This window comes from Halichoerus grypus, chromosome 12 (genome assembly GCF_964656455.1).
Source record: "Halichoerus grypus chromosome 12, mHalGry1.hap1.1, whole genome shotgun sequence".
In the NCBI taxonomy this organism is placed as follows: domain Eukaryota; kingdom Metazoa; phylum Chordata; class Mammalia; order Carnivora; family Phocidae; genus Halichoerus; species Halichoerus grypus.
Genome location: NC_135723.1, coordinates 77,532,975 through 77,549,304, shown reverse-complemented (window position 1 = coordinate 77,549,304; position 16,330 = coordinate 77,532,975). Strand labels below are relative to the sequence as shown.

General features: G+C 38.2%; 1 protein-coding gene across 4 annotated transcripts in view; it reads right to left on the bottom strand.

The window, feature by feature from the left end:
- The window catches only part of CPED1 (cadherin like and PC-esterase domain containing 1), a 265,948-nt gene that overhangs the window by 227,698 nt on the left and 21,920 nt on the right, over nucleotides 1-16,330 (bottom strand). For 3 of the 4 annotated variants that reach the window (XM_078059501.1, XM_078059500.1, XM_078059502.1), the window contains one exon: nucleotides 10,207-10,390. The exons of the other annotated variant lie outside the window; for it this stretch is intronic. In XM_078059501.1, coding sequence (XP_077915627.1) covers nucleotides 10,207-10,390 — 184 coding nt within the window. The remainder of the gene's footprint in view (nucleotides 1-10,206; nucleotides 10,391-16,330) is intronic. 4 annotated transcript variants of the gene reach the window in all.

Sequence of the window (16,330 nt, the reverse complement as noted above, 5' to 3'; positions counted from 1 at the left end):
GCCACCAATCTGTTCTCCAGAGGAGATTATTGAACCTGCAGAGTAGAAAAATATCTTGAGGAAATATCAAGATAGGGGAAAAAAAGAAGACTGTGGATAAATGTCTTGGAGAATGTCCATATTTGGAGGAAGATCATAGAGAAGAAGGGTCAGAAGGGTTGGAGAAGCAGGAGAGGGCAGCATTAAGGAAGTTAAGGGAGGAAAGAGTTTGTAAGAAAATTCTAGACCCCGTGGGACCTAGACATTGCTAGGACAGGTGTTTATTCCACTGATTCACACATTTCACCAAGTTTGGGAATCACTGCTAAGTAAGATTAAGGAAATTGAGAAATTGCCTCACATTAAAGCTTAATTTCAGTTTTTAAAAAATTTTTACATAACTTTTGGAAGAACACTGATATTCTACTCAGGCTCAAATCTGCTCTCATACCAAAACTAATACAATTATAAATACAGTGACTATGTTTTGTAACAAAAAGGAGTTTCTTGGTAAATTCTGAAAAAAAAATTTATTTTAAGGGGGGGGAGTCAGATTATTGAGGCTTAATCAGAGAGAGATTACTTTTTCTTGAGTCTTGGTTTCCCAAACTGTAGTCTAGACATCCACAAAGGGATGCTGTTAGGAAGAAGCAACTTTAGCTAAAAGGAAGATGAAAAATCATAGAGAATATCCAAAGGGAAATATTAATGAATAATGATTAACTAATTAGTTAATTAATTCTCCAGAGGGAAAGTCAAGTCTCAAAGGGAAGTGATTGGGGAGGTTTACAATAATTATAAAATGGAGAGTAGAAAGCAAAAGTGGTAAAAAAATGAAGAGGCAGTCTCGAAAATGTGGTTAGATGCTCCCAAACTCCTCCCAAATTGAGGGAAACGTTTAAAATATTTCAAGCATCTAAATCTGATAATACAACTAGTATAGTAAACACACCATATCTGGAGTCCCCAAACTCCCTGTAGTTAATCCACACACTCTGTCATCACTTGAAAAGTCCCATATGAAACAGTTTGTTTTTCTTTCCTGGAGTCTTTCCTTAATCTAAAACTAATATGAATATTATTTATTTTTACAAATTAAATCTGTCATTCGAAGCATAGTTTAGTCTATGGCAAAACCAAACAAAATGTCTAATTTCTGAAAGAAAAAAAAGTCTTTAATTCTAAAGAAATATGAAAAGAACAATGACATGAAATAAATTCCAGTTGACCCTTGAACAATGCAGGGGTGAGGGGATACCAACTCCTGTAGAGTAGAAAATCTGTATAAAATTTTCAACTCCCCCAAAACTTAACTACTCATTACCTACTGTTGACTGAAAGCCTTACCAATAACATGAATAGTCAACTAACACATATTTTGTATGTTCCAAGTATTATATGCTGTATTGTTATAATAATGCAAGCTAGAGAAAAGAAATATTATTAAGAAAGTCATAAGGAAGAGCAAATACATTTATAGGACTGTTCTGTAAGAAATCCATGTATAAGTGGACCCACATGGTTCAAATCTGTGTTGTTTAAAGGCCAACTGTACTTATAAAAATTAATTTGAGATGAAAACAACATAGAACATCAACCAAAGTTCTCAAATTTACCTGTGCTTTAGAATCACCTGGAGATTTTAAACTCTAGATCCATTAAATCAGAACATCTGGACCTAGAAACTAGGAAGCAGGAGTTTAAAGCTCTTCAGAGGATTTCCATGGACAGCCAAGTTTGAGAACCACTGATCTAAAAAGATCAGAGGGAATCCATGTTACCTGGTGTCTGAAATGAAATATTTTAACCGACCACTGAATTTGGCTATTAATTTTGTAACTGAGTCAAAACTAGGTGACATGTAGTTTTTGTTGTTCTACAAAAGCAACCATATGTATCTGCCAAGGGAAAAAAACCCACAAGATTTTTTCCCTTCACACTAAACCAAACAATAGTATAATATGTTATTTGTAATATGGTTAAATAGAAAAAGATTAATGCTGTAACTTAAAAAAAATAGAAGTAGCAGAAAGGGCATTTAAAGAAAGAGTTCAGAGAAAGTATCTTCAAAGCTATATTAAACATTTCCCAGCTTTGGAAAACTTAAATACCCAATCTGGTTTCTATGAAACTTAAAAAGATCAAACGATTAGAAGGAACCTAGGCTTGAATGAGAAATGCTGGGGATTTCAGTAAACATCTGGTTACCATTTTCAATGGTAAGAACTAACCCACTTAAGGAAGCAGTTTAGTTTCTTTGGAGTAAAAATGAGACACTGGCTTTTTGTTCTCTTTGCACAGTGGAGGGTAAAGGAAACATCAGAATGGGGAGGTCACTTGAAGCTCAACTCTTATAAATAAGAAAGCTTTTTTCAAAAACTAAAGTAAATTGAACTCGGGTCTCTGTAGTATAAACAACTCAACTGAGTTAAGGTTAAATAAACATTCCTTGAGCTCTAGTGTGCCAATTAAAGAACAAATTCTGTTTGGTCGTAAATACATCAGTAATTCTATAAGCATGGAGGAAAATAACAATAAACCTGAACACACAATTACCGCCTGTCATACTACAATAAAATAGAATGGGTGCAGACCAGTGAGTTTCTTTGATTCAACTTCCTTTTTTTTTCTCCCCAGTTTGATTAACTAAAGGCACAGAAGCACTTCTGATATCACCCAAAAGCTATTCCTTGCATAATAAAAAACGTATGTCAAAGGTGTTCTTGGTGAAATACTGACAAGGCAAAACACACTGTGCCTTTTAAATGTGACCTTTACTCTTTCGTCTTCCTGCTAAGTAATCATAGAGCATATTAAACTCAGGGAAGCAGCAGGGGTGCTTGGTGTGAGGCTGCAGACAGGAAGGAAGGAGAAGAAGAGGAGTTCATTAGGCTGTTTTAAAGGATCAGTAGAAGCATCTGCTATCAACATGCACTACTAGCCAAAGGGGAATCACCCTGGATTTTGCCTCCAGACCAATGCTTCTCCACTCCTTTGCTCACCATTCCTCTCTTCTGCCCTTGGACGTGAGACTAAAAAGACTAAAGAAAAGGAATCCTTAGAATGATGAGGTTTAAAACCTTGTCTTACTTTCCCTCATTCTGTGCGTACAAATGTTATAGTGCCGACCTGAAAAAGACTTGGGTGGTGATTTTACTCATTCTCCTGAGTTATAAATCAAGTGCTCGGGAGCACCCCTGACTTGATGCCATGCCAACAACACCTCCTAGGTTCTGAGATGGGCAGTTCCACTGCTGGGTAACTCTGACTGATAAAATGTTCATCCTTAAATTGGCCCTGGTTATGTCTTCTAGAGTTACTACAAATAAATCTTGTACCCAAGTGTCCCGTTAAACAGTGGGGGCACAAAAATATTGGTCCAACTACTTCCAGGGCCTCCCAGAAACACTGTTTGCAGTTGGAACCATCCAGTTTCTTGTGCCTGCCACAGAGCTGGTTTCAGCCGCAACTGCAGAAATATGCCCTCTTCAAGTATACGTAAATAATTCTCACCCAATGATAAAATATACTATGTGTCAGAGTCTCTTGGACCATATATTACTTAGACTCTACCCTGGGAGCAAGTTAAAAACTTCTGGAAAATATTTATTCTCTCTTAGGCCCCTACTCCATTCTATGAACTAAAACAATGATTTACTAAATAGGACCTGGATGATTTGAAAGAGAATAATTTGATGGTGATTCTATCTTTTTCTGTAAAGAAGGTGCATGTTATAAAATCCCTGGGTCATATGATATATTTTTCCAAAGCAAGGGACTGGAAGAACATAAAGATGAATATTTTACACTATGCTAAGCAAAGAAGTAGAGAGCGTACTGTAAAGGACACAAATGGGACCTAAATCACAAGATGGGTGCTTGACCCTAAATGCTTTCTATGTCCACAAGCCACAAAAGCTACATGCTTACTTTCACGTGTCCTTTATTGGACAGCATTTTGTTAGGTAATGCTATGTGTTTCATTGTTTTATGGGATATTAAACCCTCAGTGAATCAGTCATCACCGCTAGGCAGATAACTCACAAATTCTCATCTCCTGCCCTGGCCTCTCTGTTTTCTTCAGTTTTTGGTAAATGCATCCAGATGAAAAGCTCAAGGCACCTAAGACTAAATATGCCTAGAACTAAACTCATCCATCCTCCTCCAAAATCAACAGACAGTAACATTGGTAAATGTGACAGAGGAGTCTTAAAAGCAAAAGAAGAAAAGAACTCTGAAAAATGGACACAAGCACTAAAAGCCCCAACAGGTAATATCAGCCCTATATTCTACCATAGTTGTAGTTGAATTACCTTTATATAAGAACAGATCTGAGCATAGGTAGAATATCAATGTACCTATAAAGTTACATAAAAATGGAAGGCTTATCAATTAAGTTTTAATGTGAATTCTCTGAGGTACTTCACTATTTAAGGGGCTCAAATATTGGGGCACCTGGGTGGCTCAGTCATTAAGTGTCTGCCTTCGGCTCAGGTTATGATCCAGGGTCCTGGGATCGAGCCCCATGTCGCGCTCCCTGCTCAGCGAGGAGCCTGCTTCTCCCTCTCCCACTCCCCCTGTTTGTGTTCCCTCTCTTGCTGTCTCTCTGTCAAATTAAAAAAAAAAGGGGGGGGCTCAAATATTGGTACACTATGTTATCTTCATTTATTCGATTGTATTCAATAAATATTCATTGTGTGCCTCTAGGTGGAGGGCATGGTTTTAAGTGATAAGACGAACAGACATGGTCCCTGACCTCAAGGAACTTAGAGATTTTTTTCTTAATGAGGGGTCTTTCCCAAGGGAATGGTCCAGGAGACTATGTGTTGGAATTTCAGGAGGGTTTAAAACCCAGGCCTTTCAATGGGAACATGTAGGTTGATAAAGAGGGCCTTGAAATCACCTATCAAGTTCATTTATTACAAAATATCTATTAGCAGCACCCCTATGTTCTTCATATAGAACCCATTTTAAGTGTACCTCCCCAGAAAGGAATCTCCATAATCTCCTTTCTGGAATTAGTTCTTGACAGAAGTAATGATATTATCTCCCATTCCTGGAGTGCCCATAATGTGGCATTCATAGAACAATCCAAAACAATCAATTCCCAGAGAAAACTAGGGCTTTGAGAGGTTAAGTAACTTGTCGAAGGTTATATAACCATTAAAGGTAACACTAGAACTCAACCCAGGTTTGATCTTACTCCAAACTTATTATTTTTAATTACCACAGTCTACTACCTCCCCAAGAAAGCAATTACTGTGGTTAAGCTCTTCTTACTTATGGGTAATTTAAATCTCAACTTCCTTATAGGTTCTTCTTGAATACAAATAAACTAAAGAAAAAAAACCTGAAATATGCTTTCCATCACAAGAGCTAAGCTTGATCTGTAGTCGTTGCTTCTTTTCCATACAAACCCCAGAAACAGCTTTTGGCAAGTAGCCATTATAAATAAACCTTCAAAATTAAACTAAATTTCAAATTGTACATGGATGTGTTGGACATTTTTGAAAGTGAAAGTGAATGTAAATAAAAATATAGGAGGATAGAAAACTATTAAATTATAAGCAGGGAAGGAAATAGGTTTTTTCTTCTCTAACATATTTTCCACAACATTAAGTAGTGATCTGTATCTCTCGCTCTATTAACTATATCTTTTAATAGTGCTTCCCAAGCTGGATAAATTACAGCGTCCTTATTAGGGAGGGAAAAAACCGTGAAGCAACATTATTTAAAATGGCATTCTCCAGAACACAATGTATCAAGTTTAATATCAATACAAGTATCGATAAACGCTATCACCATATTAACTCTAGCCCTTCCTAGAAATGCCTTTGTCATACCATGCTGTAATGTTATACTCTCAGCTCCTGTTGGAAGGTTGCTGTATGAACTAAGATATGACATCCACTTCATCTGCCTCCTGACCCATTACATAACTTAGGTTTGTTTTCTTAATAATCCCTTCAAGAAACTTGTTTTAAATATACTACTTGGACATGTGGGTGGTTAGGGGAAGGAACTTCATGTTCCCTTCTTTCTGAGAGTAAAATTTCCATTCTTTTCCTTGTTGCTCTCGGTATTTGCAGGCTCAAGCCAAAATTAAGCTTCAGTTATGGTAACTAAGAGGAACATCCTGACTGAGCCCTAACTTTCTATTTCCATTTTAGTAATGTCATTATTATATGTTTTATTGTAAACCATCAAATCCTTTTTGAATGAGGTTTGGTATAAGTTACAAAACTAAACTATCTCAGTCCTAGAGTTTAACCATCAGCTTGGGATGGGATCAGATGACACAGAATTAATCTAGCTACATGGGTCAGCAAACTTTTTCTGTTAAGGGACCAATAAATGTTTAGGCCATAAGAGCCATACCATTTCTGTTACAACTACTCAATTCAGCTATGGCAAAACAAAGCAGCCAAAGACAGTATGGAAACAAATGTGTGGCTACATTCCAATAAAACTTTGTTGACAAAAACAGGCCACATTTGGCCAGCGGGCCATCGTTTGCCAAACCGTGGCGAGAAAATCGATACGGTCTTCCACTTTTTGTGTTTCTTCAAAAAAACATTCCATGTAAAACCCCCACGTTACAAAAACAAGAGCAATTTGAAACCATAAGAATGACCAATTCTGTAGCGAGTTGGCATTTGTTTTTCACAGGGACTATATAATACATTTAATTTAGAAGTGCAAGGTGTATTCAGAAGTGAACAGAAAACTGATAAATATGCACTACTCTTCAAGTATACAGAAATAATTCTGATCCAATGATACAACCTACTGAGACAGGGTCTCAAGGACGACACACTACTTGGATGTTGCCATGGGAATAGGTTAAGATCTTTCGGAAAACATCTACTTTCTTTTAGGCTACTATACTATTCCATGGACTAAAGCACTGATTTACTAAGTAGTAGCTAGATACTAGGAAGGGCAATGATTGGTGGGTGCCTCTATCTTTTCCTTTAGAGAATTATATGTTCTTACAAATGCAGGGACGTAAGATATATTTTTCCAAAGCAAGAGACTGAAGGACGATAAAGTATATGTCTTACATGCTGCTAAGTTTTATAGGCCTAAATCTGTAAAGACAATTGTCCTCTTACTGTTTTCAAAATCAGCCTAAAGATTAAATGCTTGTAAATACCTATACGGTTAATACTTAAGTAGTACAATGGCATTATAGCAAGCAGACTTTTGCATTGTTTTATTCCCAGAATTAAGTCTAGAGATTGCTATGTCTTGAACCAATAGTATATCCCTTAGGATAGTGTGCCCCAGTGGGATATATATCAGAATCATATGTGTCTGTTTTTAAGATATAAATTTCTGGGCCTCACTCCCAGACTATTGAATCAAAAAATAGTGGCTGGGCTTTACGTTGTCTCCTCCCAGAACTCTGATGGGGTGGACAAAGTGATTAAATTCTCACCACATACTATCATGAAGCAATATCATTATTGCCTTCAACAGATAAGAGAACCAGAGCTCAAAGAACCTAACTTGCTTAACGTTACATACCCGCAGCCCTACTGTCTTTCGGGATAGAGTCACAGACTTCTGTTATATCACTAGAATGGAATTAACCAGGGAAAAAAAACATAATGCCCACATTCTAACTTAGAACCCGAGACTGTTTACTTTTCCTTTCAAGGAATGTTTACTAAATAAGTAGTAGGAAAGCTGAATAAAATATAAAGCCCAAATGTTATTCTACAAAAACAGATTATCCTTAATAATAGTGGAATGTTGCCTGGCTATGACCCTTTTATTTTTTCGATTTTTATCCATTTCTGGCCTTAAAAGTTTAAAAAAGAAAAAAAAAAAAGTAGCTCCAGGCTGGAAAGAGGCCGCCAGTGCTTCAAATGATGGCATAGAAAGAGGTCAGCAGAACTGATTGGGGTCAGATCAGAAGAGGAGAGAAAAGCAGGTAAAATGGATAGGTAGAATAGGAAAATATTATTTTGTATTTATTTTCCTCCAACCAAGCATGTATTTTATAAATGTCTCAAATCTGCTCCTGGGCACTTAGTAACATTTGTGTTAGTACCTATTTTTTTTTTTTTTTATGTAGTAGTTTCAAATTTCAGTTTAGCAGAGAGCAGAAGCTGCAACAGCAAAGTTAAAGACAGGAGGGGTAGGTCTCCCGATCATTCTGAATTGCTTCCATTTCCCCCAAGATGCTCACCATGGAGAAATTAAGTTTAAATGCGCAAATATAGCATCATACTTTCTGCTGCCGTACATATGGTAAAGTAAGCATGAGGTGAATATGGGAAACAAAAGAAAAACAAATTTGACAAGAATCAAATCTTTAGAAAATATTTTTATAGTGAGTGCCTCAATGCAAACACAATTTAGAGATTAAATCTGTGGCCATGGAAAATAAACTGCAATAAAAAAGTGATTTTTTTCCTACATGTTAGAAAATCAAGGAAATGTTAGATTATGGTCACAGAACTTTATTTCAGGTATTTGAGGTTGCCCTCACAGTGAAAACTATAAAATTGGATGAAAAACCAAAAGTCAATTTTGCATACTCGTGAAATTGCTACCCTTCTTGAGGCCTTATCCAGGAATAATATCTTATTATACGGAGTCGAAGAAACCAAGAAAGAATGAGGAAGTGGATGTTTTACAAGCTGAGGGAATATGGGGTAAGTGAGCCAAATCAGCATTTACACTGACAAAGTCTGGTGACACCCATCTCGTTATCTTATGCTGGGCCCAGCAGCTGCTTTGGCTTGCCAGAGTTTATTGCCTTCGGGCTGTCTTTGCACTCTTCTTGATATTTGGAAGATGCAAAGTCATCCTCCGCGTAAAAATGACCCAAGGACATGAAGGGAGAGAGCAGACGTATCCCTTCTGAATTGCAACTGGACAGAATTGAAGATTGGAACTGAACTGAAGTTGAAATGCACGGAGAACCCACCTTGTGCCCCTGCGCAGTCAGGAGCAGCTTCAGGGAGGCAGAAGAACACAGCAGTTTCGGACACCAGCGGTATGTCATCACGGCCGGAGCTGTGCACGCCTGCAGGTGCACAGCTCCCGGCATGCAGGTGGTGGGTACAAAATCACCTACTGCAGGGATGGGCTAAGATGCTTTATGGGATGAGAGGGAGACTCACCATTTTATATCTTTCCTTAACACGGATAAATGGTTTTTCTGACAATACCATTTATGGATGCTCCAGAACTCTCAATTGGTCCTTCTTAATAGAGCCAAGCACAATGCAGTTTCTAAAATTCATTTTCAGCCCTCTTTGATATTCCAGAGCTTTCACCTGCCCTTTGGTTTTTCTCATTTGCTTCCAGAAGCCCAGCGCTCTAGATTACCATAGGACTCCTAGGGGACAGGGCCCAGCAAATGGTGTTCCTGAAGACCTGTCCTCATGGCCCATACTCGGCAGGTTTTTAGAACCTTTGTTTTCATCGAAGTGTATCTTTTTGGGCCCTATCCTCCAGCAGCTTTGCTAGCTAAGCAGCTTGTACCTTCACAGCCAGTGCGGCGAAAGGTGAACGTGGTGAAGGGGAATGGTGGCTACCTGTTCCCCTCACCTCATTCATTCAGTGGCATCAGCTAGCTCTTGAAAGAGCAAGGTGGAGTGTATCTGCTCGGGAAATGTTAGCTGTTATTGCTACTGCCCTTTTTGACCCTCATCATCTCCTCAACTTTCTTTTCAAATACCTTGTTTAAAAACTTGTCTTTTATTTCTCACTTCAAATGACAGAAATAAAAGTACTTGACTAGTAATAGTTTGTGTGATAAATATCCATACTTCTTTCGCATTTTAGAGCCAATCTGTGAATCACATTTAAGCTGGCTTCTCAAAACAATTTCCAGCACATTCTACTTGCAGTCAGATGAAGTGGCAATTTTCTTAAAATATGGAGCAGTTCGGTGCTGGGCAGAACATGTATTCAGGCTCATAAACATAAACATTTTTTATGTAGCATTTAAATATGAACTATGCAACTCCAAAATGCTACAAAAATATAAACAAAATAATTTCAGGAATAAAGAAATATAGCTAAAGAAAAATTGAGAGGAAGCCAAAAAAAAAAAAAAAAAGGAGCCAAGTTTTCTTTGATGCAAGAAAGTTGATCATGGGTAAAAATTTGTTTTTATAAATTTCTTTAGGGAAAGAATGTAGCACACTCTAGAAAGTGTTTCACATTATATATCAAGCAACTTGGGTATTTACTTCTTATTCTGACCTTTTTCTAGCAGCCCCAGCCCAAGGCCAGCACCGAGCCTTTCTTCAGCGATGACAACCGTATAGCGATGCTGAGTGAGAATGTGCTGGTGGAGCTGAAGCTCTGTTTTGCTGAAGGAAGGAGGCCTGTAGAGTATGGCCCTTCTGTCATGGCTGCCAAAGTGTGTCTCTATTGATTTCTCCATCTAAAAAAAACAAAACAAAACAAAACAAAAACAAGAAAGAAAGGAGACATAAAAATTCAAGAGGAGGAAGTAGCACCCTGCCCTTGAAGGACATCATTAATGCAAATCAAGGGCCATTCCAAAAGTTATCCTGTCAGTTTTTCTCTGGAAATGAAAGACAGACTCTCTGAAAGGCTGGCAAGGACAAAGGCGACCTCATATGCAAGAACTGAAGGTGAATTGAATTTTTCTCACTACTACAGAGATGAAAATTTTAGGCCATTAAAATATAGAGGTCCTAGAGGAATACTATTACATAGAAATACAGAGCTCAACTCTAGCTGAAAATATAAATTAATACCAATGCCTTTCATCTGCATTGTGCTTATATAAAATATTTGCAGATGCATTATCTTCTAACAGTGCTTTTTAGGTAAACACAGGAGAGGAAACCGACTCAGAAAGGATGGATTTTGTGCTAGCAGGACATGTTCAGGAATGGGGAGAGCTGAGAAGCAAGCTCCAAGCTCTTTGGAGATACATAATGCTGCTGCAAAATTGGAATACACCTCAGTGTGGCAGGGTGGCTCCCTGTCCGCGAAGAAGAGTATCATAATTTCAGGTTCTTCCTTCCATAGTTTATTGCTCCTCCAAATAAATTCTTTCTCACACCGATGTTTGAAATTCCACTAACAAAAGGAATTTTCCAATTGACAAGTAGAAAGAATGCTGATATTTGAGTTCATTATACGGTATAATAGCCGACATTGGGTATTTTCCTGAAAACTTGAGATTAAACCTTAATAAAGTAGACATTTTTTTGTTACCAGGAGCGATGAGATTGGATGGGGGTTAGAGCAAAAACTGGGAGGCCAAAGAGAGGAGACAAAGGAGTTGGGGGAGGATGATGAGGGAAAAGAGATAAAAAAACGGAACTGGGAATCCAAATAATTTACAGGGGTACCTCTGAATCAAACTGTCCACTTTATAGATCTAAAATATATGGACCATGTCTTTTCACTACTTAAATTTCTTCATCACTTCCCATTACTGATAGAATCTATTCCAAATCTTCATCAAAGAACACAAGGCCATTCAAACTTAAACCCTGTCCTTCTTCTCTGCTCATACCACAATCTTAATTATTCCCATTCCTGATCCCACCCTGTTCTTTCTACCTAAAATTCCTTCTTCTCTCTCTCCGTTCGTCCATCTGACTAGCTCCAAATCAAACATCACCTCTTTTGGAAAGTTTTCATTGAAATACACCCTTCCATTAGCACTTATGAAAGGAAGTGTGCATCTCTCCCTGATGTGAGCTCCTTAACAGGCAGTACACATGTACGCATAGTACATGTTTAATAAATGAAGATATCTACAAAATTAATGAGCCACAGTGCTCTATCAAGATCTTTGAAGATATGGGTGGAAAGAAAGAAGAAACAGATTTCGATTATAAACCCTCTGAGGTCAGGAACCATATCCTAGTTTTCGTTGCATACAAATTATGGCCATCTGTAAATGAATAGACAAAGCAGAGTGCCGTGCAGAACACAAACTCTGGAGAGACTGCCGGCTTTGAATCCTCTGGTTCCACCAGCACTCTTTGTATGACCTTGGACAATACCTTCCTCCTACGGGTGCAGTGAGGACTAAAGAGTTACTATCTGTGAATGGCTTAGAACTGTGCCTGGTATATGGGAAATACTACATATGTGGGTTTTTTTTTTTTAAGATTTTATTTATTTGAGAGAGAGAGGGAAAACACAGAGGGAGAGTGAGAGAGGGAGAAACAAACTCCCCGCAGAGCAGAGAGCCTGACGTGGGGCTCAATCCCAGGACCCTGAGATCATGACCTGAGCCGAAGGCAGATGCCTAACTGACTGAGCCACCAAGGCGCCCCTATATATGGGTTTTTTAAAGATTTATTTATTTACTTGAGAGAGAGACAGAGTGCACACATAAATGGGGGGAGGGGCAGAAGGCGAGAATCTCAAGCAGACTCCCCACCAAGCAGGGAGCCCAATTCGAGGTGCGATCTCAGGACCCCGAGATTATGACCTCAGCCAAAACCAAGAGTTAGACACTTAGCTGACTGAGTCACCCAGGCACCCCTATATATGTGTTTTTTAAATAATAATATAAAGAGCAAAGAGTCAGAAAACTCTTTCTGAGTCTAAGCTCTGCCTGGCACATGGTAACATAGGCGTTTAATATGTATGTGATGGATTTAATAGAAAGGAATAGAACACTAGCTAATCACACCTCCTCTGTGTGGCACTTTGGGCAAACATGATTAATTAGATATTTTCCCTTGTTAAAGGATACTGTGTTTTATTGATAATGAAATGATTGATTGATTGATTGTTAAGGAAACTTTTTAAATTCAAAAATTTAACTGCAGACTGGGACATGATTTCCCAGCCAATATCATTGTTTGTCACAGTAAACTTATAAGAAAGAGTCTTTGAAGTCAAAAACAGGCTGAGCCTCTGTACACAGGACTTAGAGGGACTAGCAGCCCACAGGAGGCCAAAATAAACAAACATGCATCTAGGTGCAAGGGAAGACAGATGCTTCCAAATATATCAGTGTCACTCAGGCGAAATGCACAGTGCCAGAATTCCCTTCTCACATTATTTTCTTTCGTAATCACAGGATGCTCCTCTCTATTACAGCTGGCTCAAGTAGAGCAGTGATTTCACATGAGGACAGTGTATTTTCAAACTTTACGTTATTATTATTTTGAAAGATACATCCCTCCTCCCCCCAACACCCCCCCCCACCGGCCAGTAGCTCTTACCAGTGTATCTTACATAGAGCATATTGTAAATAAAGTAAAATTACTGGCCATATTTTCTAATGACCTTTACAACATAGACTGACGTTTTAACTTGCATCTCAGACTACAAGAATAATGGGAAGTGAGCTTGTCGGTCAAATTATGTTGTATTATCCTGTAATACAAACTGCTCCTGTCCTTGTCATATTTATAACACACTGTATCAGCAAAATGGCCCAAGACCAAGGGGAAAGAACACTTTTAACTGGTCCAACAACAGGTGCACACACTGCATATGTGAAATAAAATCTACGTGAATAATTATGTCAACCGCACCAATAAATGTGGGATTATCAAATGCTAGAAGCAGCACTTTGGGAAATGAGAGCTCTTGATTACTCCTACAATTCTAAAGATATATTTTTAGTGGAAGAATTTAACCTGGCCATCACTACAACAACTTAACTTGAGACTCACAGCCCTGCAGAGAAGCCCTTAGGAAAGAATGAGTGTTACTGGATGTTAACATTCTGAACTCCCAAGTCACTTCTCTCTCTCCCTTCTTCTAGAAAGAGCTGAAAAATTGTCCCTCAGAAATCACTTTGCAGACTATATGAAAGTTATTTTAATTTTTAAAAAGATTTATTGATTTATTTGAGAGGGGGGAAAGGGCAGAGCAAGAGGGAGAAAGAGTCTTAAGCAGATTCCATGCTCGTCATGGAGCCCGACATGGGGCTCGATCTCTCGACCTGGAGATCATGACCCTGAGATCACAACCTGAGCAGAAATAAAGAGTAGGACTCTTAACTGACTTTACCACCCAGGTGCCCCTATGAAAGTTATTTTAAAACTGAACACTTTTGGGGAGCCTGGGTGGCACAGTCAGTTAAGCATTCGACTCTTGATTTCAGCTCAGGTCATGATCTCAGGGTTGTGATCTCTGGGTCATGAGATGGAGCCCCGCATCGGGGCTCCGTGCACATCCGGGAGTCTGTTTAAGATTCTCTCGCTGTCCCTCTCCCTCTCCCCTCCACCCTGCATTTGCACTCTCACGCTCTCTCTCTCAAATAAATAAATCTTAAAAAAACTGAACACTTACTATTTTTATTGGAAAGACTTCAAAATCTGAAACTTTTATACCACATTAGATAAAGCAAAAGACAGAATGTTGTAATAAACAACCTGAAGTGTTAGATGCAGCAATGTGGACGAAGAACAGAGGAAGACCAGGGATCCGAAATCTGTATTTGAATTCTGACTCTGCCACTTTCTTGCTTCATCCACGGGGGAGAGTTGTTTTATCTCTCTACATCAGAGTTTTCTCATATGTATAGCTGAAGTAACAAATTCTACCTCATGAAGTTGTATGGGGAATTAAATTAGTTTGCTATATGAAAGTGTCCAACGAAGTGTTCCATCAATAAATGATATCAATTATTAATAAAATTGAATAATAATATATTGTAACTCTGATTTTCCATTAAAAATTCTATAAGCATTAGGGGGCACCTGGGTGGTGCAATCAGTTCAGCATCTGACTCTTGGTTTCAGCTCAGGCCCTGATCTCAGGGTTGTAAGATCGAGCCCTGCGTCGGGCTCCATGCTCAGCATGGAGTCTTCCTGGGACTCTCTCTCCCTCACCCTCTGCCTCTCCTCCCTGCACTCTCTCTCTCTAAATAAATATTAAAAAAAAAAAAAGAATTCTATAAGCTTTACAATTACTACAGTTTGGCCTCTGTCATAAAAAGCATTTCTGCAATAAACTATATGTTTCCATATATCTTGATACATGTTTTTCTCTATATGACTCATCACCTTTTTTTTTAAAGATTTTATTTATTTATTTGAGAGAGAGGGAGAGAGCACACGAGGAGGGGGGTGGGGCAGAGGGAGAGGGAGAAGCAGACTCCCCACTTGAGCAGGGAGCTTGACACAGGACTCGATTCCAGGACCCTGGGATCGTGACCTGAGCCGAAGGCAGATGCTTAACCAACTGAGCCACCCAGGCACCCACTTCATCAACTTTTAATGCAAAAATATAATTTATTTATTTATTATGTTTATTGTCTGTCTCCCCACACCATAAAAGGAGGTAAATGAAACCATATATTTTGTCTGTTTTGTTCACTTTTCTTTCCCCAACCTAAGACTACCACTGGGCACATAAGGGGCACATAATATATAGTCTTTGAATGGAGGAATACAAACATCTTTTTTTCAACGTGTATAAGTCTTGGTTATAAATAGAAAGTGGTGAACATTTGTATTAAGAAACTTATTTCAGCAGAATTTCAAATAGTAGCAAGAATGACAAAAATAAGATTAAATGTTTGAGCAAAGTAATGAATTTGCAGTAGAAAAATCAAATAAAGAGCTATATTATAAAATTTTATTTCTCAGTTACTTACAGTATTAAAAAATCTTCAACCAAGACTTACCACAAAAGCAGGAACTATAGCTCTTTAAAATATAGTAAGGATGAAAAATAAAACTTGGATTTTTTTCACATGACAGAGAAATGTTTTCTAGATTTATTAAAGTAGCCATGTATTTATGACACATTTTGATGCTCAAATACAAATCATATAGTAGACCTTGGATGTGTGCTATATATAACTAAAAGTCAAATTGCCTTGCTGGTCTAGATTTTTGACATTTTAGAAATATTGCTGAGTCTATCATAGTGAATTATGTTTTAATTTTTCCATTATAAGAATAAAATAGGATTTTTTTTTTACCCAATGGTGAAATTTGTACTTACTTTAGAGAATTCAAGAAATAACATGGAGTTTTCTCAGATGCATATGCTGCACATTTTCCACTTAAAAATTTTTTGTAATTACAGGACAGTTTAGGAACCACAGGCTCCCTGGATATGCAAGCAGAGCCTCATGACAACGTTCTTCACCCAAATGAATCCTTAACCTCTGCCTTTATCTCACAACTGATTAAACTGGATCTCAAGCCCATCATGGAAGGAACACATACTTCTCAGACCTACTCCTTGACAAGGAGCACCTTCTTTTTTTTTTTTTTAAAGATTTTATTTATTTATTTGACACAGAGAGAGCGAGATAGTGAGAGAGAGAAAGCACAAGCAGGGGGAGTGGCAGGCAGAGGGAGAGGGAGAAGCAGACTCCCCGCTGAGCAGGGAGCCCGATGCGGGACTCGATCCCAGG